The sequence below is a fragment of the Neofelis nebulosa genome, chromosome 8 (assembly GCF_028018385.1).
Source record: "Neofelis nebulosa isolate mNeoNeb1 chromosome 8, mNeoNeb1.pri, whole genome shotgun sequence".
NCBI classification, from domain to species: Eukaryota; Metazoa; Chordata; class Mammalia; order Carnivora; family Felidae; genus Neofelis; species Neofelis nebulosa.
In genome coordinates this window covers 30,621,826-30,647,789 of record NC_080789.1, presented here as the reverse complement: position 1 = coordinate 30,647,789, position 25,964 = coordinate 30,621,826, and the positions used below count along the sequence as shown (strand labels likewise).

The 25,964-nt window shown below is 42.5% G+C and overlaps 2 protein-coding genes across 6 annotated transcripts in view; both read right to left on the bottom strand.

Annotated features, from left to right (window-relative positions):
• The window catches only part of POC1B (POC1 centriolar protein B), a 96,617-nt gene extending 71,366 nt beyond the window's left edge, over window positions 1-25,251 (bottom strand). For 2 of the 5 annotated variants that reach the window (XR_009265479.1, XM_058741831.1), the window contains exons 1-3: window positions 25,117-25,251; window positions 24,371-24,455; window positions 3,505-3,676 (exon numbers count right to left, since the gene is read on the bottom strand). Coding sequence is in view for 4 of the 5 variants with exons in the window: in XM_058741831.1 (XP_058597814.1) it covers window positions 3,505-3,676; window positions 24,371-24,455; window positions 25,117-25,131 (272 nt within the window). In the remaining variant the exon portion in view is untranslated. Of the gene's footprint in view, window positions 1-3,504; window positions 3,677-7,629; window positions 7,769-14,562; window positions 15,364-24,370; window positions 24,456-25,116 lie in introns of those variants that run through there. The other 3 variants (XM_058741829.1, XM_058741830.1, XM_058741832.1) reach the window with 3 other exon arrangements.
• Window positions 19,069-24,099, bottom strand: GALNT4 (polypeptide N-acetylgalactosaminyltransferase 4). The gene has a single exon (XM_058741828.1). It carries the CDS (start codon window positions 23,824-23,826, stop codon window positions 22,078-22,080), a length of 1,749 nt encoding a protein of 582 aa, XP_058597811.1. The 5' UTR covers window positions 23,827-24,099; the 3' UTR covers window positions 19,069-22,077.
• Window positions 25,252-25,964: the final 713 nt, after the last annotated feature.

The following is a 25,964-nucleotide window of genomic DNA, read 5'->3' as shown; positions in this document are numbered from 1 at the left end:
CCTAGATTTTTGCGAAAGCCTCTTAACTGGTCTCCCTGCTCTAATCGTTTATCCCCTCCAGTCACCTACATACTGTTCTTATTCCCTCGCTAAAAGCATATTCTAAGCATGTAAATCTCAGTGTAAATGTGTCACGGGCTACCTTCCAAGAAAAGGTACAGTGACCAAGTTCTTCCACAAAGCATCCGGCTGTTACACTGAACTTTGGACTCAGAACAGTCCCAGAGCTTCAAACACACCTCTGGCTTTGCACTTCCTGCTTTTTCTCACCCTGGATTAGTTCCCCCACCCTAACCTCCTTGAGCAACCCAGGCAGGCTTAATTGCTCCTTATCTGCTACATCTATTTTGCTTATTACATTATACAGTACTTAAAAAAAAATAGACCTCTTTCCCTTCTATTAAGCTGTGAGTTTTTCTGAGGACAGGAATGATGATTTATTTATCCCTATAAGACCAGCACCAAACATTAAAAAAATTAATTAATTTTAAAAAGGGGGGGGTGGGGAACCTGGGTGGCTCAGTCGGTTGGGTGGCCGACTTCAGCTCAGGTCATGATCTCACCACTCGTGGGTTTGAGCCCCTCACGGGGCTCTGTGCTGACAGTTCAGAGCCTAGAGCCTGCTTCAGATTCTGTGTCTCCCTCTCTCTCTGTTCCTCTCCCTCTCTCTCTCTCTCAAAAATGAATAAACATTAAAAAAAATTTTTTAGGGGTGCCTGGGTAGCTCAGTCGGTTGAGCATCTGACTTCAGCTCAGGTCATGATCTCACAGCTCATGTGTTCCAGCCCTGCATCAGGCTCTGTGCTGACAGCTCGGAGCCTGGAGCCTGCTTTGGATTCTGTGTCTCCCTCTCTCTCTGCCCTTAACCCACTTGCATTCTGTCTCTGCCTCTCTCAAAAATAAATAAACATTAATTTTTTTTTTTTTTTTTTTTTTAAGATCAGCCCCTAGCACAATATCAGGCATATAAAAAAAACTAGATACATTTTGTTGAATTCCACTGGTGAGAGTCACTACTTAAAGGTTACTAGATCCATCCTGGCTTATCCCTCCAGTGGTTTGTAGAAGGCAAAAGTGACCTGGTAATAAATCTCCATCACCTGATATATATTACTCCAGGAAAAACAAAAATTGATATTTAAAGAAATGGGATGGAGCATTCAGAGCCTGGTTCAGTGAGGTTTTAAGGGGAAGTTCTAGGAGTAGCAGTTAGGAGGAGAGTTTGGCCTGAATTCAAGAACACGGCCTAGAGAAAACAAAGACAAGACTGGCATCTGCTGTGACTGGGAAGCCAGGACACAGTCCACACTCCAGCAACCTATCCTGCTTGCCTTCTTTCTCAGGGGTTTTCTTCTCGGCTACAGCCTAGTCCAACCCCTGGATCCGGTCTCAACCGGATATAAAAACCCACGAAAGGAGTGCCTTGTGTTTGTTGTGCAGCTGTTTAACTGGTTAGCAGTTCCCCACCTTGCCTTGGCATTGGCTCTCTGCCTCCCACAAACTTGCCTTCGCTTTCGGCCCAAGTTCTCTGGACTGCCCACTGTGACGAACTCCAGGCTGGAACTGCTTCCACGCTTGCTCCTACTCTTCCTCCTCAGCCTGCCAGTCACCAGCCGTAATGTCTGCACATACAGCTGCCAGCATCCCTCTCATCCCTGTACACACACTGCCCGCCCCCACCTCCCAGGAGGTGGATTCTACCGCTTTCTCCTCCTTCTGAATCTGGGCTGGCTGTGGCTTACTTTGGCCAATAACATGAGGCAGAAGTGACCCTGTGGAAGTTTCAGACCTAGACCTTCAAAGGGCCTAGCAGCTTCCATTTTTACTGTCCTAGAACCCGGCTGGCACATGATCAGAAGTCCTTATCCTGCTGGAGAGAGGCCACTGGAAGACCGGATGCCCCAGCCAATAACCAGCACCAGGCCCCAGGTACATGAGTGAGGTGCTTAATAAGCTGCATGAGTAAAGCCAACATCAAATGGGGCACAAGAATCACCCAGACAACCCACAAAATTATGAGAAATGACAGTTATTGTATTAAGCTAAGTTTTGAGGATTGTTAAACCGCAATAAGTGATATACCAGCTTCCATCCCACTGCCACAATCCACGATTGCCCTGGCCCCATATGATTTGATTTAGAAAGAGGAAACAGAGACATCTCCATAAGCCGAACTGTCGCACTGGGATCAGCCACTACAAATAATGACTCAGTGTGCTTTTGGCTCATCTACCCTTGTACAGTTTGTTCACTGAGAGTTCCTAGAATTAGTACTGGGAGCCTGAAGTTATGATGTGCTGAAGACAGCAAAACCACTAGCCCTAAATCCCCAAAGTTAAGGATTTTAGAAAACATTTTCCCTCTTGGACCCCAAACCAGTCTCCCTCCCTCCTAGTTCCCTTCTACATTGCCACCACAGTGTCATTAGGACACGTCACTTCTCTTCAGTAGTTTGTGCTACCATTAGGGTGATGTTCAGATTTCTCAGCTTGGAGATTCTCTTGGGTGGTAGCAAAAAAAAAAAAAAAAAAGTGTCCACTGCCATGAAGATGCCCCATGAACTTTCATTTGGGAGTGCCTTAGCCTGTTCAGTCACATACCACAAATCAAATCCTGCCACAAAAGACCCAAGGAAAATGCTCAAATGCTTATTCTCTAAGATATTTACTGGGGGATATGATATGATGTGTGGGATTTGTTCTAAAAATAATCTAGCTAAAAAGGGGGGCAGGGAGGATGAGTGAAACAACTGATAGCTGTTGGATCTGGTTGATGAGTATGAGGGAAGGGAGTGTTGTGCTATTTGTTCTATGTTCATGTGTGTTTGAAAACATATAATTAAGAGTTCAAAAAAAAAGTTCAAAAGCTTTTTAAAATATCATGGCTCCATAATGGCTTAAAATAGACAAGCTATCAGCTAGGATTTAAAAAGCCTCGTATAGAGAGATTCGTCATAATGATTTGTCAAATCGGATTTAAACATCTTTCAGAAACTTTCTTCAGCAAGAAAACTCCAGAGCCCAATAATGAATTATATGCATCAAAGAATAGTTCTGGCACAGGGATTAATAGAGATCCAAAGGCCCACGGAAGATCCACAAACTGGCAATAGTAGATTAATAAACTATAAAATTTCAGTTACATATGTAATTGTGTATCTCTCTGGGGAGATAATGTGAAGGTTACATCAGATTTATAAAAGGGATTAATAACCATCCCCCTGCCAAAAAAAAAAAAAAAAAAAAAACCTAAAGCATATTTCCATGGTTAGAAATAGGTTTCAAATAGAAGAGATAATTCAGAGTTAAAGATGAGGAAAAAATGGTATGAAATAGTTTGCTAACTTTATGACGAGGGCAGTACATCTTGCGTGTGACTCAGACTAAGAACAGCGCAGGCAACTGGGGGTTCAGGCATTCTAGATCAGTGCAGAAGGAACAGCCAGGCTTATTTTCTTTCACATGCCTAAATCCAGAGTATATCAGGTTACTTTGTTTCTCTTACTTATCAGGAATCCAGAGTCTAATGGTTCTGTCTCTTGAAGCAGATGCCAGTAAGTTTCCAAGTGGGGAAAACTGCACGCTGGTTACCACATCCTTGTGACCCACATATCTGAAAGCTCTAGCTTGTGGCTTGCAATTCCATAGCATGAGGAACGTATCCCAAGAAGCAGTAGCTATGAAGAAAGAGAAGAACAAACCACTGATTGTTAAAATGTGAATGTAGGCACGTCTCATTACAATGGACAGGATATCTAGTAACACGATGTCCAGGTAACAGAGGGGCTGGAGATTTTTAAGCCTGACCAGGTCATGGAAAAAAATATTTTTTAAAGTAACTCAAAGCTACATCACTAATGTGCAAGCTTGGCTGTGTTCTATGCAGCCACAAGTCAGGATTACTGGTCCCTGCATCTGGCTGGAGCTCAATGACTATTTACTAGAAGATAGCAGCATAACACAGGCCCTCGGGACTAGGAGTAGTTCTGTCTCTAACTCTCAGGATAACTGGGAAAGTTACTTAACATCTGTGTCATGAAGACTGAATGCTTTTCCTGAGAGAGCTGAGAATGACGATTTTTTAAAAATGTTTATGTGAAGATAATTTCACACTTAAGAGGAAACATAAGAATAGTATAAAGAACATTAATATACCCTTTGCCAGATCTTTTTTTTTTTATTTTTTTATTTTTTTATTTTTGAGAGAGAGAGAGAGCAAGCAGTGGGGAGGGACAGAGGGAGAAAGACAGAATCTTAAGCAGTCTCCCTGTTCAACAGGAGCCTGGGGCAGGGCTCAATCCCACAATCCCGAGATCATGACCTGAGCTGAAATCAAGAGTAGGAGGCTCATCTGACTGAGCCACCCAGCAACCCTACCCTTTGCCAGATCTACTTGTTGTTAATATTTTGCCCCACTTGGTTTATAATTTACTCTTACACTCACTTGTACTCACTCTGTATACATGAACGAGCTTGCATGCTCACATAAGTGCGTGCGTGCGCACGCGCGCGCGCACACACACACACACACACACACACAGTTGTTTTTTTTCTTTCCCTGAACCATTTGGAAGTGAATACATTATCATGGTGACTTTATTCCTAAATACTTCATTGTGTTTTTCTAAGAATAAGGATGTTCTCTTACATACCCATAGCAGTATCAACTTCAGGAGATTTATTACTGACAATACTTTAATCTACCAACTATTTTCCAATTTTGCTAATTGACCCAGTGATGTCTTTTATGGCTGGAAAAGGTGGTCTTGAAAATGTTTTTCTGCTCTGACATTCTACAATTAATAAAAGAATTGTGTATGTCAGACATTAGCTTAAGGCTTTAAGGAAATAAAGACAAATGCAATCAATGGTGGAAATAAATGCCTTGGACAAAGAATGAACAAATAAACCAATGAAAGCTAGATCTAATTCTTGCCCCCAAACCAAATTTTATACATGTGCGTAGCCCCCAAATTACCCCAATAATAGGAACCAGGTCAATGAGAATCACTAAGTCTAGACTGCAGAATCTTAGAAAAAAATACGACTTTATAAACTTGAAATAGAATTAGCATTACTGTTAAAAGAGAATATAAAGTCACTGAAAACCTTCTCACTTCTTTAGTCATAGATAAAATTCATTGGACTTAAGTATGCACTGTTTCCAGTTAACTTTAAAAAGTTAAAGTGAGTTTTAAAGTTTCAAACTATAATGCTGTATACTACCCCTTTCAAAAAATATACAAAAAGTTGATGCTCCACCACAGTTCATAAAATTATTAAATATTTATATCAGAGTCTAAATTATCTGGAGCTAAGGGAGACCAAATAGGGAAAACAATGAATTATCATGAGCATTACACTATTTAAGTTCTAAAGTATTATGCTACAAATAAGATCTATAAAAAGAAGACAGAATCCCTTACCTCAAGGAATCACAACATCATAGGGGAGACAGTTCATTAATAATATCATATATATTTGCACCCCAATGTTTATAGCAGCACTATCAACAATAGCCAAAGTGTGGAAAGAGTCCAAATGTCCATCGACGGATGAATGGATAAAGAAGATGTAGTACACACACACACACACACACACACACACACACACTGGAGTATTACTTGGCAATCAAAAAGAATGAAATCTTGCCATTTGCAACTACGTGGATGGAATTAGAGGGTATTATGCTAAGCGAAATTAGTCAGAGAAAGACAAATATCATATGACTTCACTCATATGAGGATTTTAAGAGACAAAACAGATGAACATAAGGGAAGGGAAACAAAAATAATATAAAAACAGGGAGGGGGACAAAACAGAAGAGACTCTTAAATACAGAGAACAAACAGAAGGTTACTGGAGGGGTTGTGTGAGGGGGGACGGGCTAAATGGGTAAGGGGCATTAAGGAATCTACTCCTGAAATCATTGTTGCACTATATGCTAACTAATTTGGATGTGAATTTAAAAAAATTAAATTCAGAAAATATATATGTTCAGAGGACTTTTAGAAATTATTCATCCATTTTCCATACCTCCTACTCCCCTTCACCTACTGTGCCCAGCCTCCCAGCCTCCCCACTGGCAAGCACAACGTTTTCTTTGTACTTATCGTTTGTTTCTGCTTTTTTTGTTTGTGTTCATTCATTTGTTTTGTCTTTTAGATTCCACCTGCAAATGAAATCATATAGTATTTGTCTTTCTCTGACTTATTTCACTTAGCATAATTATCTCTGAGGTCCACCTATGTTGCCACCATTCCTTGTTATGGCTGAGTAATATTCCTGTGTGTGTGTGTGTGTGTGTGTGTGTGTGTGTGTGTGTACCACATTTTCTTTATCTACTCATCTACTGATGGACACTTGGGTTGCTTCCATATTTTGGCTACTGTAAAAAATGCTATAGTAAACATAGGGGTGCATATATCATTTTAAATTAGTGTTTTTATTTTCTTTGGGTAAATACTTAGTAATGGAATTACTGGATCATAAAATTCTATTTTCAATATTTTGAGGCATCTCCATTCTGTTTTTCAGAGTAGCTGTACCAATTTACGATCCCACCAAGTGTATATGGAGGGTTCCTCTTTCTTCACATCCTTGCCAACACTTATTTCTTGTCTCTTTGATTCTAGCCATTCTGACAGGTATAAAGTGATATCTTGTTGTGGTTGTGATTTGTATTTCCCTCACAATTAGTGGTGTTGAGCATCTGTATATATTTCTCTTGGTCATACATATGTCTTCTTTAGAAGTATGTCCATTCAGGTCCTCTGCCCATCTTTTAATCAGATGATTTGTTTTTTGGGTGTTGAGTTGTAAGTTCTTTATATATTTTAGATATTAATCCCTTATTGTATTCATCATTTGCAAATATCTTCTCCCATTCACTAGGTTGTCTTTTTGTTTTGTTGGTGGTTTCTTTCACTGTGCAAGAGCTTTTTTTTTTTTTTTTTTTTTTAGTATAGTCCCAATAGTTTATTTTGCTTTTGCTTTTGTTTTACTTGAAGATACATACCTAGAAAAATGTTCCTATGGCTGATGTCAAAGAAATTACTGCCTATGTTTTCTTTTAAAAGTTTTATGGTTTCAGATCTCACATTTAGGTCTTTAACCCATTTTTTTCCACTGAAATTGAATTTTTATTCCAAATGACTGTAAAAGCTGAAAAGACAACAGACAAAATTGAAAATTACTTGTTTAACTGGAAATGAGAAGTAATTGATTTGCAGGAGAGCCAATGGTGTGGTGAGAGCCTGCCACTGATAACAGTTGTAATTAAGAAAGCGTAAAAATAACCAGTGTCTTTTAGATATGCAATCTGGATGTGCAGCATGTACAGCAAATAAAATAAAAGGAAAGTAAAAAAAAAAAAAGGGGGGGGGTGTGTGGGGAAAACCCACAAAATCCGAAACCTCAGAAATTAACATTCATTTAAGAACATAGTAGTGAAGGCTTTTCATAGCAAAATTTTCACAATTCTTAAAATGGAAGTCTTCAAAAGAACTTCTTCAAATTGAAAAGCTGAGAACAGTTACGCTGGCTTGGAAGAGCTGCTACCTGTCACAAAGATAAAGATGACACTCAGTCCTACTTTCAAACACAGTGATATCTGATGAACCCGACGAACCTGAGCAGAACAGAGAGGCGGCCTGGCGGGCGCTGACATCGCTCATTGCGAAACAGTTCACTGATAGTATCACAGATGTTCACAGGACTTTTATATATTCTTCACCCTTAGTGTTGTACAGAGCGGTTAGTGATCCTTCCTGAGGAAAAGGTATTTGAGCAGAGACCTGACTGCAGTGAGGGGTGATTCAAACTGACATGTGCAGGGAGAACACACTCGGGGCAGACGGGACCCCACGCATGACCACCTGAGACAATAACATAGTTAAAAGACTGATGAGTAATAGAGAAAGAATAGTAGAGGGAGAATAGTAGCTACAAGGGAGCACAAGGGGGTACTCCTGGGGGCACTAGTAATGGTTCTTGCTCTGTTTGTTAAGTGGGCACGTCACATTGTGAAAATTCATCAACTTGTCCAATTTGGGTACATATCTTATACTTCGATAAAACATTTAGAAAAAATGTTTAAAAATATCACCCTGCTCGCTCTGTGCAGAATATACAGGGTGTAGGGGGGCAGAATGGAAGAAGAAAATCAATTAGGAGGCTACTGCAATAATCCAGTCAGGAGAAGGTGGTGGTTTGGACTAAGCTGGAGGCCACGGAAGTGGGAGAAGTGGTCAATATTTGGTATGTTTAAAGGTAGAGCCTGTGCAGGCAGCTACTGGATTCGATACAAGGAAGAAAGAAAGCGGAAGCAACCAGGCCAGGCTTTCGGACGGGGCACCCAGATGAATCTCAGGGCCATTTAATGATATTAGAAAAACCAGAAGAGGGGCACCAGGGTGGCTCAGGCAGTTAAGTGTCTGACTCTTGATTTTGGCTCAGGTCACGATCTCACGGTTCATGGGTTTGAATGCCGTGACGGGCACTGCGCCGACAGTGAGGAGCCTCCTTGGGATTCTCTCTCTCTCTCTCTCTCTCTCGCTCTCGCTCTCTCTCCCTCTCCCTCTCCCTGCCCCTCCCTGCTTGCACTGTCTCTGTCTCTCAAAATAAGTAAATAAACTTTTAAAAAATAATGTGTTTAAAAGAAAAACCAGAAGAGATGGAGGTTGACAGTGAGGCAGCGTGGGGTGGGAATCAAGAGTTCTTTTTGGGATGCAGTAAGCTGAAGATGTCCATTAGACATACAGGTGGAAATGTCAAGTATGGGGGTGGATATACCCACCGAGAGCTCAGGGAGAGATTTTAAGTGTTCACTGTGGTGGTTAAAGGAGCAAACTATAGAATTAGACTCCCTGAGTCAAATCCAAGCTATCGTCTACAAGCTATGTACCCTTGGGCAAGTTACTCAGCCTTTCTATGCCTGCGACACTGAATCTACAAACGAGGTGTTTTAAATATTACATGAAATGATACTTGTAATCGATGCCTGTCACACAGAAGACGCTCAAAGGTACCCATTATTACTATCGGTTTTCTTTGTGCCACCGTCAGCAGCAGCTGCTGTGTACAGAAGGACTGGACACTGCGTAGGATCACTTGGGGAGTGAATCTAGATGAAGAAGAGGGTGAAGGTACCTAAAGGAGCCGTAAATGAAACAGGAGGGGACGAGCAGATTTTGCTGTCCAGGAACTCAAGAGGTATTCAGAGAGCGTGACAAGCCGTATCAAATGCTTTCAAGAAATTAGAGTAACATCAGGCCTGAAAAGGACCCGCTACATAATTTGTGGGGCCCAGCATCAAATGTCAATGTGGGGGTCCTCGTAGAAAAACTGCTAAGAATTTCAGGACAGTGATAGCAGGGCATTAAACCAGTCCTAAGTGACTACACAGGGCATATGCTCATAAAACTGGCCCTGGGCCCGAGGACAAGTTGTTGATTTGGCAATAAGAACTGCGTCCGTGAAGTGGTGAGATCAGAGCTGGTTGGTGTTGGTTGATGAGAGATGGGAGGGAGGCTGTGGAAAGAGTTAACGTATACAACTGATTCATTAATTCATTGAGGGTTTACAGGGTCCCTAACACTTAACATGATAAGAAGCAGGAAAAAATGGTATTACAGGATCACGGTGACTCAACAATTAATGGGGTGAGGGAGGTCAGAAGGATAAGAATATGAAGCTTAAATGAGAAGGTGACACAGGACTCGAGACTTCACATATTTTGTCAGAAAAGGAAAAGAGCATCTTAACCAGAGTGGATGCTCAAAATTAAAAATATAGAGTCGATGGCTGCATGCCCACATTAAAGCAGCACTTGCTTGCTATCCTGGTGTGAAGCCCGGTGAAGAGAAGTGAGACAGCAGAAGGAAAAGGTGGTTCATAGGACAGGGACAGCCTCACCTTTGGGCAAAGGGGCACTTCAGAGGCCTATTAATTACGAAATACCAGAAGCCAAGATGTCCCAAGTACCACTGTGTGGCTCAGGGTACACTATTTCTTCCACATTTTTCATCGTTACTTCCTTAACCTTATCCACTAAACTCTAATACTGTGATAATGAAAGGTACTGGACTACGGATATCAATGTTGTAAAGTGTCAACGTGGAATTTACTTTCCTTCATTTCCACTGAACCACACCCTAAATAAACACCACCACCTCATTTCAAATGCCAAAGCTTATATGATTCGTCATCCAACTGGTCTATTTTGAGATAAAATGTCAAAGGGAAGAAGTTAAGAGAAAAGGTTAATTAGTAAATCTACCCTTGAGAAAATGATTTTTATCCCCTAACAATAATTCATGGTTTCAGGAAATCTTCATTAGGACAAAAGACAAAACAAAGTCCATGTGCACCCAGGCCAGTGCTATGTCTCTGGAGGTACCAAGGAACGCACCAAGGAGAACATGTTTGCTTTCCATCACGTCCAAAAGGCCAATAGTTACTGTGTCACCTTAACTAGCAATAACTTGAGCCACCCTAAGATCTCTCACTCCTTGTTTTATCCAAACCTGCAGTCACTTAGAGGTTTGCTCCAACAGGAATACTATATCCTTAGAAAGAAACGGCAGTGCCTCCAGTTTGTGAGCTTGCTGTTAAATTATTTTATCTTTTCAATTGGTAATAAATGCACACGTTATCAGTATTTACCAAAATCTCCTTCTGGACCTTGGCCACCTAGCTCCCCTTCCTAGAGGCAAACCAATGTTAACCATTTCTTGAGTACCCTCTTATGTGCTTAAACAAATATGTGCCTATTTACATGTATTTTTTATACAAATGGTAGCATGTTATTTGTCATTCTGCATTTTGCTTCTCTATCTTCCTTTGCCAGCCCACTTAGTACAATATGTTGGGAGATCGTGATGTATTAGTACATAGAGCTGTCTTATTCTTTTCCTATTTTTTCATGTTTATTTATATTTGAGAGAGAGAGAGACACACACACACACATAAAGCACAGAGGCAGAGAGAGATGGAGACAGAATCTGAAGCAGGCTCTAGGCTCCGAGCTGTCAGCACAAAGCCTGACCCAGGGCTTGAACTCAGGAACCATGAGATCATAATCTAAGCCAAAGTCAGACACTTAACCGACTGAGCCACCCAGGTGACCCATTCTTTTCCTATTTTTAATAAAACCTTATTTTATTTTATTTTTATTTTACTTTATCTTATTTACATTTATTTATTTTTGAGAGAGAGAGAGCACAAGTGAGGGAGGGGCAGAGAGAGAATGAGACACAGAATCCAAAGCAGGCTCCAGGCTCTGAGCTGTCAGCACAGAGCCCGACGCAGGGCATGAACTCACAAACCATGAGATCACAACCTGAGCCAAAGTCGGACGCTTAACCAACTGAGCCACCCAGGTGCCCCAAAACCTTAAAGAAAGATTTCCTAAGCCATTTTTTCTCTTTATTGACCAGATACCCTTAAAGACTACAGACCTGTTATTTTTGTGAGATGTTCACCAGTTTTTTTCTGGATGTTCCCTCATGATTAGATTCAGGATACGTATTTTTGATAGGAATCCACAGGTTGTATTGTGCCCTCATCATAGCAGGGTGTTTGTGTCTGTTTGTCCCGGTATCGGTGAGATTTACTTTGACTGCTTGGTCCAGGTGGCATGTTGCTGCTTGGGCTCTGCCTCTTGGCTGTTCTGCAGGAAGAGTGCCTCCGAGAAGGAAGCCAAGGCGGCTGCGGGCTCACCGTGTGTGTTTCCCTTCTGCCTCGCAGGGACTGTTACAGTTCTGCACTCTCTGTTGCTTGATGACTGAATTCACTTGCCTCATATAGGTTGCCCCATTTTACAGTTGTTTTTAGGCTGGAGGGCAAGTTTGGCTACCAATTACTCTGTCAGGACTGGAGGGAGAAGTGTGCTTGATTCTCTTTAATAGCTACATAATATTCTATTGTGTAGCCACACCTTAATTTATTTAACCAGTCTACCCTATTTACCCCTTCACAAATGATGCGGTAATATACATGAGTCATTTCTGATGTGTACAAATACATCATTGTGATCAGTTCCCAAAAAAATTATTGATGGGTCAAAGAGTACATGTTTTTGAACTCCCAAAAAGGTCTATGTTCACAATATAGTGTCTTTCACAGCTTTATACATTTGGATCATCTCCCTCTCAGGCCTTTCCATCCCATATTCAAGAAAGTCCTAGTAATTCAAATCACCTTCATATAGAAATTCTTGAATTTTTCAACTATTTCAGGGGTCCTTCTATGTATTTTGGACTCTGATTATGTCTCACTTATACTCCACTACCAGAAGTTAACTCAGATTTCTGGTTTGAGGGCACCATGACTTTGTACTTCCTATAGCATTTCCAGGTTCATGCTGGTCTTTAGGTCACAAAAGAAACTCTAGATGGCCTTCTTCAAGGAAAAATAAACAAGGACGTATTCTAAGGAAATCTGTGAGGAGATCTCTATGACTGTTTTTTAAGAAAAAAAATTATCACTCCCAAGCATACACATCTATAAATTTAGATAAAAGGGAAAGGGCTGCCCAATAAAAAGATAATATTCTAATCTTCACTAGATAAACTTTCATCTCTATCTAGTACTTTCAGAGTTAGTTTGTGCTATCCAAGCACTATGTAATAATATAAATAAATGATGGCACTAACTTAAAATTCCTCTGCCCTGAATGAGGGAATATTTAAGCATCTTTTCCTTCTAGCTGACACTAAGTCATTATCTTGCTAGTGTAAGCATGGTCTAAAAGGAGCTGTGGGTGCTTTAAAAATAATCTTCAGTAATGACAATCAGGAGAACTTAATTTAACTTACTCAAATTCCACATCTCTAGGAGGATGGACAATCACAACAACATACACCTTTACAGAGTTGTTACTAGGGGCCAAATACTTTTATAAGCATTATTTTATTTAATCCTCACAACGAGGCAAGTAATTATCATTATCCCTCTTGTTCAGATGAGGAAATGAGGCTTAGTGAGGTTAAGTAATTTGTCCAAGGTCATGGAGGCAGAAAGCAATGTAGTCCATTTTTAACCCAGTTCTATCAGTCTCCAAAGCCTCAGTCTCCAAAGCCTGGGCATTTAACCAATAACCCAGTGTTTTGAGAAGCACTGGGCATTTATGGATTATCCCTATTACAATTACTGGGAACCTTGTTTAAAATGTGTACTTCCAGTAAATTAAACATTCTTTGGGGTGAGACTGAGGAATCTGATTTTTTTTTTTTTTTTTTTACCACTTTCTCACTTAATTCTGATGTACCTTGGAAGTGGAGACATACTGTGCTCTGCATCCACTAACACTTAGGAATAAGTTTTTGAACTGTAACAGTGGGAGAAACTTTAACGAAGCTACTACACAGGTTGCCATCAAAAACCATAATAGGAAAAGAATTTCTGGCAAACTTTTATTATGGTTTCACTGTGAAGAAAACAACTTAGAACTTCCAAATTTCATTCTGCTTCTATTCAATGAAAAAAAGAAAGAAATTAACTTGTTCTTTACCATCATTTATTCTACAAATAACCCACAGGCTAATAGGGATTGGGTCCATGACAGCATAACCTTGAAGGGAAAAAAGGGAGGAAAGTGACAACTTCAGTGTTAAAATTATACAATTTTAAATGGAAACTTCTAGAGTGCGGCTCGGGTTCTACAAACCATGTGACAGTACTTTTAAACTCTTCTAATGTTTGAATAAATTTGAGTGCTGCCTTCGGAGAAGCTGGCCTAATGGAAAAGAATGTGGCTCTAGAATTAGACTCCAATCCAGGCCCAGCCAGGCTGTGCTGCTTACTAGCTATGTAGCTTCAGGAAAGTTCCTGAACCTTCATCCATAAAAAAGGATGGAAACACTTCACAGGTTATTGGTTTTTCCCATCCCCTCTCCTCCAACCACCTCCCAACCCACCCTGTGAAACCCAAGAGCCCAGCACCTTCTGAAAGGCTATCAAGTATAAATCCACCATACTTTATGTTCTGTTTCTCCGAGTCACGACCAGAAGTTTAGGCCTTGAGTTCCTCCACTCATCATCCACATGCTCTCACTCCTATAACTCTCTGGATGTCAGCCCTAGCTGACCCTGACACCCATGCCTTCTCTCCTTCCCAAAAGCCGCCAGTGGGCCAGGGGGACTCCCAGTAGATGATCTCCCTATAACCACATCCTCCTCCTTGAAAGTCCCTCCTCCTCAACCACTTACGCTTAACTTTGCTTGGGAACCCCAAGTTCCCTGAAACCCTTTCAAGTGACAATCATTTTCTCTTTCACATTTCACCTACCTCACGTCACAGTTTTCCTCTCTAGCTCCTGATATTATTAGTTCAGTCAACAGATATCTCACCCTTACACCACATAAGGCATTGTGGGCCGGGCAGGGGAAGTCCTAAGGAACAAAATAGGCAAACTTTCTAAATGGAGAGCTGACACTCAGATGAAGAGGAGGAAAACAAGTCAACAAGCAGGCAAACATGACATCTTAAATTGTGCCAACAGACACGAAAGCTACATCAGGAAGTCATAAGGAGAATTTTGTGTGGAGGTAGAATACTTACTTCAGATGGAGTTATCAGTAGCATTTTAAGGAGAGGCAGAAGGACAAGGAGCCAGCCAAGCAGAGTGAGGAAGTGAAGAGCATTTCAGACCAAGGGGACAACCAGAATGCTCCAAGGCCCTTTTCTTCCACGCTTCCTTGGCAATTCATTCCGTGGCCACACCCTGCATCTTGTCATCAGCAGAAACCGAACACTTCCCAGATCATGAATTGAAGCCTGCCACCCTCTGACAAGCTGCTTTCCTTACAGTTTAGTCAAGTAATTTCTATATCACTCCAATACATTGACCCATATTCTCCATGGAGGCTCTCTTTTCATCACCTTCATTTCTCTCTTTATCCTACTGATAAGCCCCCTCTCACACATATATTCAATCCCCTGACTCTCCCTCCTTCCTTCAAGTTTCCCCAGCTAAATCCCAGTCACTCTGGCTTTTCTGGACCTATATTTGTACCAGTGAGAATAGCTAGACACACCCCCAAACAGATTAGAAACACGGTAAATGTATAACCACTAATGTCACCTGGATCTCTACACGGCCCAGTAGTGCTCAATTCTGCAATACTTCCCTCCCTACTCTCCTAATGACTATTTAACATCTCCTCTCAATTCCACATTTCTCCCCCACCCTAGACCTTGGCTTTCATGAGACCCTACTGTCATGGCTTTCCTTCTATCTTTCTGATTATTTCTTCTTAGATTCTTTTGCCATTTCTTCTTCTTGTCTAAAGGTTTGGGATCTTTAGGACTAAACTTGGGCTATTTGCCCTCATGGTTCTATGTTCTTCCCAGGTGATCTCAAATATTCCCATGACTTTGCTGAAGTCGAAAACAAATGGAGACCAGCCTTGAAAATTCCCTGAGTAGACAAAAACAGTTTAATCACACAAACAAAGATTAATTTAGCTTATTTTGTCAAACTAACTTGACCTAGGTCATTTCTTGCTTATGTCTCTGGAAATCACAAGCAAAAACTTGAACTGTTTCCCAAGGTAACTCCTGAGCAACACCCTATCATTTAAGAGAATTCTAATATTACAAGCAATCAATGTGAAGAATAAAGTCACTGCTTTCTCACTATATAAGCTGCTTTGTAACATACCCCTGAGCCTCACTGCATGTTTTGAGTGTTCCCAGTTTGCAAACTATCTTTATGGTATGTGCACAATAAACTTTAACTAATTACTATTTCAGGGATTCCTCAGTTTTACTTCTGTTATTTCTGAACTTCTGACAACTTTAAACACCATCTGTATGCTAATAACTCCCAAATTTCTCTCTTTCCCAGAGCACCACCCTAGTCTGAACCATCATCAACTCCTGCTGGTATTACTAAAATATCTCCTAATTGACTTCTCTACTAATAGTTCAGTATCCACAGAGCAGAGTGATCTTTTTGAGGTCTAAATCAGATTATGCCATTCCCTTCCTTAACACTCTTCAACAACTTTTCACAACTCTCAGAACAAAATCCTAAAACACGGCCTCCGCCTTAGTTTCCTAGGGCTGCCATAACAAATTGCCAAAATCTTGGAGGCTTAAAACAAAGCAAATTTATTCTCGTACAGTCCCAAAGGCCAGAAGTACAAAATCAAGGCATTGGTAGGATTCTCTCTAATGTTCTAAAGGAGATTCCATTCTTTGTCTCTTCCAAGGTCTGGTGCCTCCAGAAGCTCTTTGGCTCCTGGCTGCATGACTCCAATCTCTGCCTCTGGCTTCTTCTCTTATCTCCTCTGTGTCTCTCCTAATAACACTTGTCACTGGATTCAAGGCTCACCAAGATAATCCAGAATGATCTCTTCTTGAGATCCTTAACTTAATTACATCTGGAAAGAACTTTTTTCCCAAACAAAGTCACATTTACAGGTTTCAGGGACATGAACATATCTTTTAAAGGGCCCCTATTTAACCTGCTCTAGCCTCCAAGACCTTACTACCTCTGCCTTCCCCTGCAACTTCATCCCCTAAAGCTCTCTCTCTCTGCTTTCATTTACAGCCTCTACCCCTTCTGGCCTTTCTCTCTCTCTCTCTCTCTCTCTCTCTCTCTCTCTCTCTCTCTCTCTCTCTCTCTTTTTTAAAGTAATTTTTTTAAGTTTTCCTGTTTATGTAATCTCTACACTCAATGTGGAGCTCTAACTCATGACCCAAGATCAAGAGTCTCATGCTCTTCTGACTGAGCCAGCTAGGTGCCTCTGGCCTTCTTCTATTTCCTTAATCAAGGACAAGTTCTTTCCCACTCTTGGTTTTTGAATATGCAATTCTTTCTCTAGTCTTTGCCTGGCTAACTCCTCCCTCAGGTCCTGAGTTAAATCTAACTTCCACAAAGGAGTATTCCCTGACCCCATAAACTTATGTCGCCACTGTTATTCCTCAAAGCACTCTTCCTTTTCTTCACAGCATGCACCCCTTTTCCTGTTTCAGGTTGTACCTGCACACGATTTGTGTGTTTACTTGTTAATATTTGTCTCTATCATCAGACTATGGATTCTTCACACCATGTGAAGAAGCACACCTGTTTTGTTCTCCTCTGTGTGTGTGCACCCAGAGCATAAGCCAGCATCTGGCATGCTGTAGCATTAACTAAATAAAGTTCCACTCGATAAATGGGGAACTTTTATTTTTTATATATCATTCCCCCTTTGAACAGGATCAGATAAGTGCAAATAAGAGGGTCAGAATGGTGACCAGACAGCCAAGGGCACTGCTAGCCTTCAGTGGACAACTCTCCTGGGCCAGCCTGAGAAAGTGGTCGAGCTTGGCATAAAAAAGGAAAAGTCATGTCTGATTATTAGCAAGCTGTAAGGACTTGTCTACTCTTCACTTCTACCCTGGACAACTATTCAGTTCAGGAATTTATTTCACCTTTTATAATAATCCCTACGTCCTGGTCAAAACGATTTAGGTTTTTCTGAAATTTTAGGAAAAAATTCCAATACAGATTCTCACTCATGGTCTAATTCACATATATATCTAACTTTCTTAACTCTGTTAAATTACAAAATGGCTCAAGTGTTAATAAATCCTGCTGGCCGGTTTTAAAGTCTGGTAGGCACAGAGGGATATAGAAATCTTTTTTGGAATACATGAAATTCTCCAGCCTCTTCTTTTCCCCTAAAGATTTTTTTTTTTTTATAATTGAGATGTAATTCATATACTATAACTTCACCCCTTTATAGTGTATAATTCAGTGTTTTACCCAAAATTGTACCACCATTGTCACTATCTAATTCCAGAACATTCTCATTACACACCCACCCCCTAAAAAAACCCATCCTCATTAGCAATCATTCTCTATTCCTTCCTGCCACAGGCTCTGGCAAACACTTTGTACTGTCTATGATTTTTCCAGTCATTTTTTACTTTCATGAAACTGAAGGTGGGATACAATGATTTGCACAAGGTTGCAGTCAGTAGGACAGCAAGATTCTAGCATATGTATTTACAGTAACTTTTTAAACTATACATTAAAAAACCCCAAAAGATCAGTAAAAATATGTTTAGCTCAACTGTACATATCCTAAATGCGGCTATTGAGACATCTGATGGAGAAAGCAGAGTCTTTACAATAGTGATTCCCAAGAAGTGTCTCAGGCACGGGAGAGGCATGGGCGTGGGGCATTAGGCAGAATCACTAAAGAGGAAGAAGAGATGTGGCTCGTGGAAAGGAACTGCCCTTCGGATGGGGGGATGCAGAGCGATGGTTGAGGGAAATGTGAGGCTATGTGGTTTACAGAATAGATATATTTCTTTTTAGCCAAAGGTTTTGAAATTCATGTTAATGTGCCCAGGTGTTCACTTGCTTCCTTTTACAGAGCCCCCAGTGGGCCCCAGAGCTCCCCAGTCATTTCCTGTTTGTTTATGAGTAGTAAACGCAGACATTAATAGTGCTAACACCACTCAGAATACTTGTAGGGTAATGACACCTTGCAAAATAATGCAGGAACTTTGACTTTTTAATATTCTGTCTGTATTTTCAAATAAGCTAAATAATTACAAGCTTAACTCTCTTCTGTTACCATCAACAAATGTGTACATAGAAACAATGATCCCATAGACTAAAATCATCAGAATCCATTTGCAAAAATAATTAGCAATGCATTTTATTTTATGTCTTAATATTGCAAAAAATCATTAACAAAAGAAAAAAAAAAGGATGGGAACTGCTCAACACACAGAAAAAAATTCATTGTTCAAAAGAGATTAATCTGAACCTCAACCTTTTTTGGGCTCATTTACAAATATTATTAAAACAGCAATTGAAAGGGACAAACTAGGGATGCCTGGGTAGCTCAGTCAGTGAAGCGTCCAACTTCAGCTCAGGTCATGACCTTGCACTCGCTCGCTCACTGAGTTCAAGCCCCCGCTTCGCTTCGGGCTCTGTGCTGACAGCTCAGAGCTGGAGCCTGTGTCTCCCTCTCTCTCTGCCCATCCCCCGCTCACTCTCCGTCTCTCTGTCTCAAAAATAAACAAACATTAAAAAAAATTTTAACAAAAGGGACAAACTAATCGAAACCAAATATTTTATTAGTTAAAATTGAGATCCTAAAACCACTAACACTATACAACTTAAAAATAACCTCTTGGCTCCAACCTAGAAAAGTTTGATTTGCCAACATACAATGAATATGCAGGAACCTACTACTACTGAGTAAACAAATTGTCTTTCACAAACAAGTTACTGTGAGTTCTAGAGATCCTGAAGATGATCATTATCATTTGTCTGAAAGACGACTGCTAGAAATGCCTACTTAGTTAATGTACTCATAGAGCTGGACACTGAATGGCATAACGACCATTTGAAGTAGAAACCTCTTGTCTACCAAATATTTTACTGAAACTGATATTAATATGTAAACTAACTTAAAAAGTCAACTCTTAACTGTCTACAGCAAAAGAGAGCTTTGGTACCAATAAATGGGAATTAGGGCGTCAAAATAGACATTGTTTGTAGATTTACAGTATGTTTTTTTAAATTAAATTGGCAATGCCTATAGACAAAAGCGTGAAAGTCTCATCCTTCTGTTACCTACACTACATGAGGAATGAACAACCAGACTCTTTCAAGTTACTGATCTAAATAAAGCACTATCCTAAAATTTCTTCCAAAATAATTAATGGGTCACATCCTACAATTTAGCAATAGGTAAAAAATTAAGTACTTTACTTTTCAATGCCCCCTTTATCTTTTGACAGGAGCAGCAAGATACTGGGGTAAAAGTAATTCCAATAAGTACTTCCAGAATAATCAATTTTAGTTTTTCCATTTGAAGGTGGGGGGGGGGGCGGCTAACAAGAACAAATAAGTAAATAAAGGGTGATTTAAATTAAAAAGTAGACTGGGCAAAGGGAGACAGTAAGTTTAGGAGAACAAATGCTGTCAAACAACCATTTTTGCAAAATGCAGAGTATTATTATAAATCCTTCTTAAATTACACCCAGGGCCATGTACCTTGCACATGAAATTTGGATAATTCTTTGATAAACCTCAAGGTTGCTAGATAACTTCACGAAAGTTATTAACACATTTTCATTGTGAGAAGCAAAGGAGAAATAAAAATAATCAAGATACATAGCACTTTTACTTTTTGAAATGGCTATCCTAAAAGTTTTTCTTAAATTCCGATTTTGCAAAGTTCCTTCTCTCCAGTCATCAAGTACACACTGAAAACAACTTTACTTATGAGTACTGTGGACTATCTATGGAGTATGCATTTTTCATAAATGTAGACCAAAGTGAACTAATTGAGATTTGGTTCTAAATTCAGCCTGTGATTCTTGGATATAGCTTTGGAACAAAATGAGTGGTGTATATATATATTTAAGTATAGTTACTTCTTAATTTTGTTGGGAAAATATTTATATTCTCAGCCCAAAAGATTACTTTTAGAGTTTGAAAGATTAAAGATAAAAACAAAATTGGTTCAACAATTGTCAAATAAAATGAATACAAACACTGACCACAACAACTTTCCACTCAATCCAAAATAAACCACTTCAGTTGAGCTCGGCTCACTTAATTTTAAAAGTATCCCCCTTTTCCAGATTCTTAACTGGACTGATTATTGCCTAACAACATTATCTGTGTTAAAAGTGAAGAGATAAAAAGTGTTGTAAAGACTGCACGAGTGATTGTAATGTGTAATCACGTTTCAGAGCTGGAAGGGATCTTTGAGATCTAATCCAGCACCCACATTTTATAGACGAGAAAACTGAAGCCCAAACGGAGTCTTTTGGTCAAACGACATGACCAAAATCACATTCCATGGCTGAGCCATTCATTCATTCATTCATCATTCATTCACCCACATACTACTGAAAGCTGCGTAAGTGCCAGGCTTGGCGCTAGGTGCTGAAAACAGGCTGCAGGGCAGCAATCGGCAGCGTCCAGGCAACAGGCAAGCTTTTTCCTTGTTTTAAGAGAAATCCTTCAATGTCCTCACCAGGAAGAACTCCTAGAAGACTTCCACAGCCTTTGCAGCACCGGGCCCACTTTCAGTTTCACACATTTCAGTAAACACAGTTGGCTTTAACTTTGCAGAGTCCACAATCATGTTTACTTTAAACAATTAAGCATTAACAAAGGGAAGCACAGTATTGTGAATGAGTCCCTTTCCAGTACATTCATAACTTAAGGAAGTGCAATCAGAAAATGCCCCCCCTCCCCAACACACACAAGAGTTCACAGAGAGGACAGCTTACAGAATCAGAGAAAATGAGGTATCAATACAGGCCAGTTAAGTCTAATAGCTCAAGTTTACCAAGTGTGGAATGTAAATCTCTCCCCGTTTCATTCAGATGTGGGTATATTTTTCTGAGATGTCTGCATGTTAAAAAGACCTCTAAACTCACATTCAAACTAATGCCCTCTTCCAATGAAACGTACATCTAAACCAGGCCTTTCTCCTTAAGATCAACTTCCTTTGATTTCTAGTTGATTAAAGGAAAACTAAAATAAAAAAATAAAGACACCTAATGTGTTGGCTAAAAGAAATTCAAATCCTCATACAATAAGAATAGCAATAGCTCAAACTGCACATTTATGAGTTTTGTTTTTAAAGAGATGGGCAGTGAACTTATCTATCAACATAAATCATCGCTCTTTCTGCTTGGACTTTTACAGTCTTTGATATTAAGTCTGGCACTTAACTGTTTTGTGTATATCAATTCACAGTCAACTTCTTTGAGGAGAAAAAAACCATATTGACAAAGCTTTTAAATAAAACAACCCATAAGTAAGGCACTTTGAAATATTAAACAGCAGCTCTCTGTGCACCCATTTTCAGCATTCTATACCAAAATGAAACACAGCTTTCACAGAGCTCTCGCAGATGACCAGTGGGTGATTTCTGATAAAACACAACCTCACTGAGGCTCTTTAAAGGCTCTTTGACTTTCTTGAAATGACCAGTGGGTGATTTCTGATAAAACACAATCTCACTGAGGCTCTTTAAAGGCTCTTTGACTTTCTTGGAGCTATTGTCCATCCGCTCAGGAAGAAAGTGCTGTTGTGCTCTTCTATTTCTCAAACTTCCAGATCTGTTTTTTATCTAGAGCATCACAAGTTCTCATTTGAACATCAGGGCGACCCTCAGGTGTCCGAAAAGCACTAAGGCACAGTCCCGAGCGGGGATGAAAAATGGTTCCATCTTCTTCAAAATGCCAAATAATGTTTGCTGGAATGGGGAACCCATCTTTTGGACAATTTTGCATTCCTACATAATTTTTTTGCTCAGGAACCTCTGCGCATAACTCTGTCACAGAGTTAAACCTTATTTCCTTGTTTGAAGTGTATTCAAAGAATTGATTGCCTCCTTGGCCGTGGCAGCCAAACAGTGAAAGGTTGGCACCTGTGGGGTTACTGTCAGGAGAGTTATAATCTAAACATTCGGAAGAGATTCCCATACTGCGAATAGCTCCGTGCCAGCCTGGCCTATCCTCTGGAACATGTAAATTAGAAAACACATTTTTCAAATACCAGTCAAAGCTCTTGCACTTCAGCCGTTCTCGTAGTAATTTTCTTTCAGATATATCACCATAAGCTTCTTTCCTTGCTGGAGGGTTTCGATTGTAGAAATGCTCTTTGTACTGGTCCATCCACACTTCCGCTGCCCGAGCAGTATTCTGTAGGAAATTGGGCCGAGCATATGGCGCCCGCTTGGGGAATACATGGCCCACGTGGGAACACGGGTGGATCTCCAGTTTACCTCCACACTGCCACACCCTAAAAGATAGCTCCAGGTTTTCACCCCCCCACACTTCCATTCCAGTGTCATATGTTCCAAGGTACTGAAAATATTTCTTGCTGACAGCAAACAGTCCTCCAGCCATGGTGGGAGATCGGATTGGGTCAATTCTCGATTTCCGTCTTTCCCTTTCATGTTTGGGGACTGAATGCCACTGGAAGGTTAAGCGCCAGTCAAATCCACCAATCATGGGCTCCCCGGTCTGCATATAGAACTCAAAAGTATTCCAATCAATGGTGTCTATCACAGGACATACAATTGCTGTTTCATCTTTCCCAATTCTTTCCAAAAGTGGTTCCAACCAACCAGAATTACACTCACAGTGGCAATCCAGGAAAGTGAGGACATCCCCCGTGGCAAAAGTGGCCCCAATCAGGCGGGCTCGAACCAGCCCCTCCCGCTTATTTGTTCTAATCAAGCGGACTCTATCGAGATTGCTGATGTAAGTTTCAAGCTGTGTCTTCAAATAAACTCTGTCACTCAAGTCATCCACTAGGATGATTTCCTTCAAGAGGACTGCAGGAGAAGTTTCTAAAACACTGTGGATGGTGCGGAGCAAGGTCGACCAGGCTTCATTATAGAAAGCGATGATAACAGAGGTGGTGGGAAGTCTCCTATAATTAAACTTCTGGGATTTACACTCATACATTCTTTTATCCTCTATGTGGCGGTGCAGGGAAATCCTGTCGCTGAGATAAATATTAATGGCATATCTCTCAATAAGTTCTTCTTGCTGCTTTAGTTCATCCTGGCTGAGCTGGAGTTTGCTGGCTTTCCCCCACTCCCCAAGTGCGTGGAAATCTGCAGGGGGCTTCTCATAAAGCGGTCGAGACAACTCCTCTGCCTTTTCCCAGGGGCCTGAGAGCTGTTTGGGCCCCCTCTCCCTGGCAAGGCCGGCTGCTGAGGAGGCATGGAAAGTAGAGACAGAGAGTTCCACCAGGATATAGGCCACTGTTAAAAGCGCCAGCAACAGGCAGCTCTTGCCTGCCCAGGTCCACCTCACGGCCATCCGGATCCTCATGGTTAAGGCGCAGACGCGGCCACCAGAGCCACCACGCAGGGGAAGGACTTCGGACCAGCAGATTGAGGTCCCGGCTCAGGTAGGAGCGAACTTCCGAGCACGTCCCTCCTTTCACGCAGGCGCTCGGCTTCTTTCCAGCCACAGGGGCTTCGCAGCGGTCACCGGAGACCTCTCGGTCCTTGGCCTCCGGCACAGCCCCAACTCCTTTCTCCCCGCTTCCTCCACTTGGTCTCACAACTTTTCACAAACTCTCTGGCCAACACCCCACCCTCCCTGGGCCGAGGACAAACCCCTCCCCTTCCCACTCACTCCTCCTGGCGGTTAGTTCGAGAAAGTCGTCGGCCAGGCCCGGGCCTGGAGGCGACCCGGCGGGGCCGGGCTGGGGGCCAGGACGGGCACGACCCAGGTGCCCGAGGCTGCGGCGCTCTCAACCCCCACACGGGTCCTCGGGGGCTCTCCCGCGGCCCCGCGTGGACAGGAGGCAAGGTTTCCGACCACCTGAGCCTTGGCCGCATCACAAAGACGGGGAGAGAATGAAACTTACCAAGTTGTTTGCCGTTGGGACTGAAGTCCACGGACGTGATCGCAGCTTTGTGGCCCTTAAAATACCGCTCCAGAACGGGGTCCTCCTGGGAAGAAAGTCGTCGGGTTGTGAAAGCAGGTGCAGCCGTCGGACGCGGGCGTCGCGGGGTCAGCGCGGCCGCCTCCGCCGGGGCCCGGCCCGGGAACCGCCACACGGGCGCTGGCCTCGCGGAGCCCGAGGGCCCTGCGCCAGCGCCCGCTCGGACCCCGACTCGGCGAGGCCGAGCGCCTGCCGCCCGCGCGGAGCCCGCCCCCACCGCCCGGGCCGCTCCCCAGAGTCGGGCGCCCGCGCGGGGCCACCGGGACGGCTCATCGGAATGCACGTTCCCGGGCCCCGGCGCCGGAGCCACCGGCGCGAGGCGGGGCCCCGGCTCCGGGGCTTTTGCAAACCCGCCAGGTGATTCTGACGCAGGCGCTCCACTGGAACCCTCCGAGAATTCTAGGGGCCATGGGGCTGCCCGGGCTCCGTCCCGAGCTCCGGGACGCCGGGAGGAGAGCCCGGGATCCGGCCAGGTAGCGTCAGGATCTCCGGCCCGGGATCCAGGGATTCCCCCGGAGCGGAGAGTGAGGCGTGGACGTCCCCGGGGCGGGGGGCGCGGGGCGAGCGGCTCAGCACCCGGCTGCGGACGCTTGCCTCCACCTCCCGCCAGGTGCTAGCGCGGCCCCGCGGCACCAGCTCCGGGGAGGCGCCCCCCAGCCCCTCCTTACCGGGGCGGAGGCCATGGGAGGAGCGGCCGGCGCCGGGCTCCAGCCGGCGGGGGGGACCGGGGGAAGGGAGGGGACGGGACGGGAAGGGGGGACCGTGCGGCGCCCGGAACCGTCTGCCCAGAGCGGCGGCGCCTCCCGGTCACTACAACAACGGCGACCCAGTCAAACCCCGCGCTCCAGGCGTGGCCAGTCGAGCCCCGAGGCGGCGCTCGCGCAGGAGGAAGCCGTGCCAGGGCCAGCAGGCAGGCGGGACGCTCCAGGGTCAGGTGTGACAACGCACGAAAGCCAGCGTTTACTAACACTCGCACTGCCCGCGGCTTGAAACCGTGAAAGAGGGCAGTCACCGCGGTGGCAAGGAGACCGAGGCGAGGGAGAGGGCAAGGAGTCTGTGATCGATGCAATCGGAGTTCGATTACACGTTAAAGAGACAGCGCCCAGGAATTTGAAGAGGGTCCCCGACAGCTTAATGACTGGGGAAGGAAGTTTGGGTCTGAAGAGGGGCAGCTTGCTAAGTATTCATATACGCACAGGAACTAAACCTCTGGAGGACAGATTTTAATTTACTTTATCACTATTTTTCACACAATACCCTTCGTGATATAAATGCTGGAGAGATGAATGAATGAATGAATGAATGAATGTTGTGCATCTACTTAATGTTTTTTCTGCTATGTGTTTCTAATCTGCTCGTTAGTGTATGCTTTAGAGCAGCCAATTTCCTCGGCAACAAGTTTAAAGTCTGCAGGAAGCCTTAGAAAGAAACTTTTTGTTTTGTTTAAATTACTAGGCTACATAGTAATATAGCCATTTGTATAGCAGGCTTTCTTACACACAATATCATTGGCGTT

Coding starts and splice junctions, on each gene's coding strand:
- GALNT4 (XM_058741828.1), bottom strand. CDS start 23,826: ATGAGGATCCGGATGGCCGTGAGGTGGACCTGGGCAGGCAAGAGCTGC.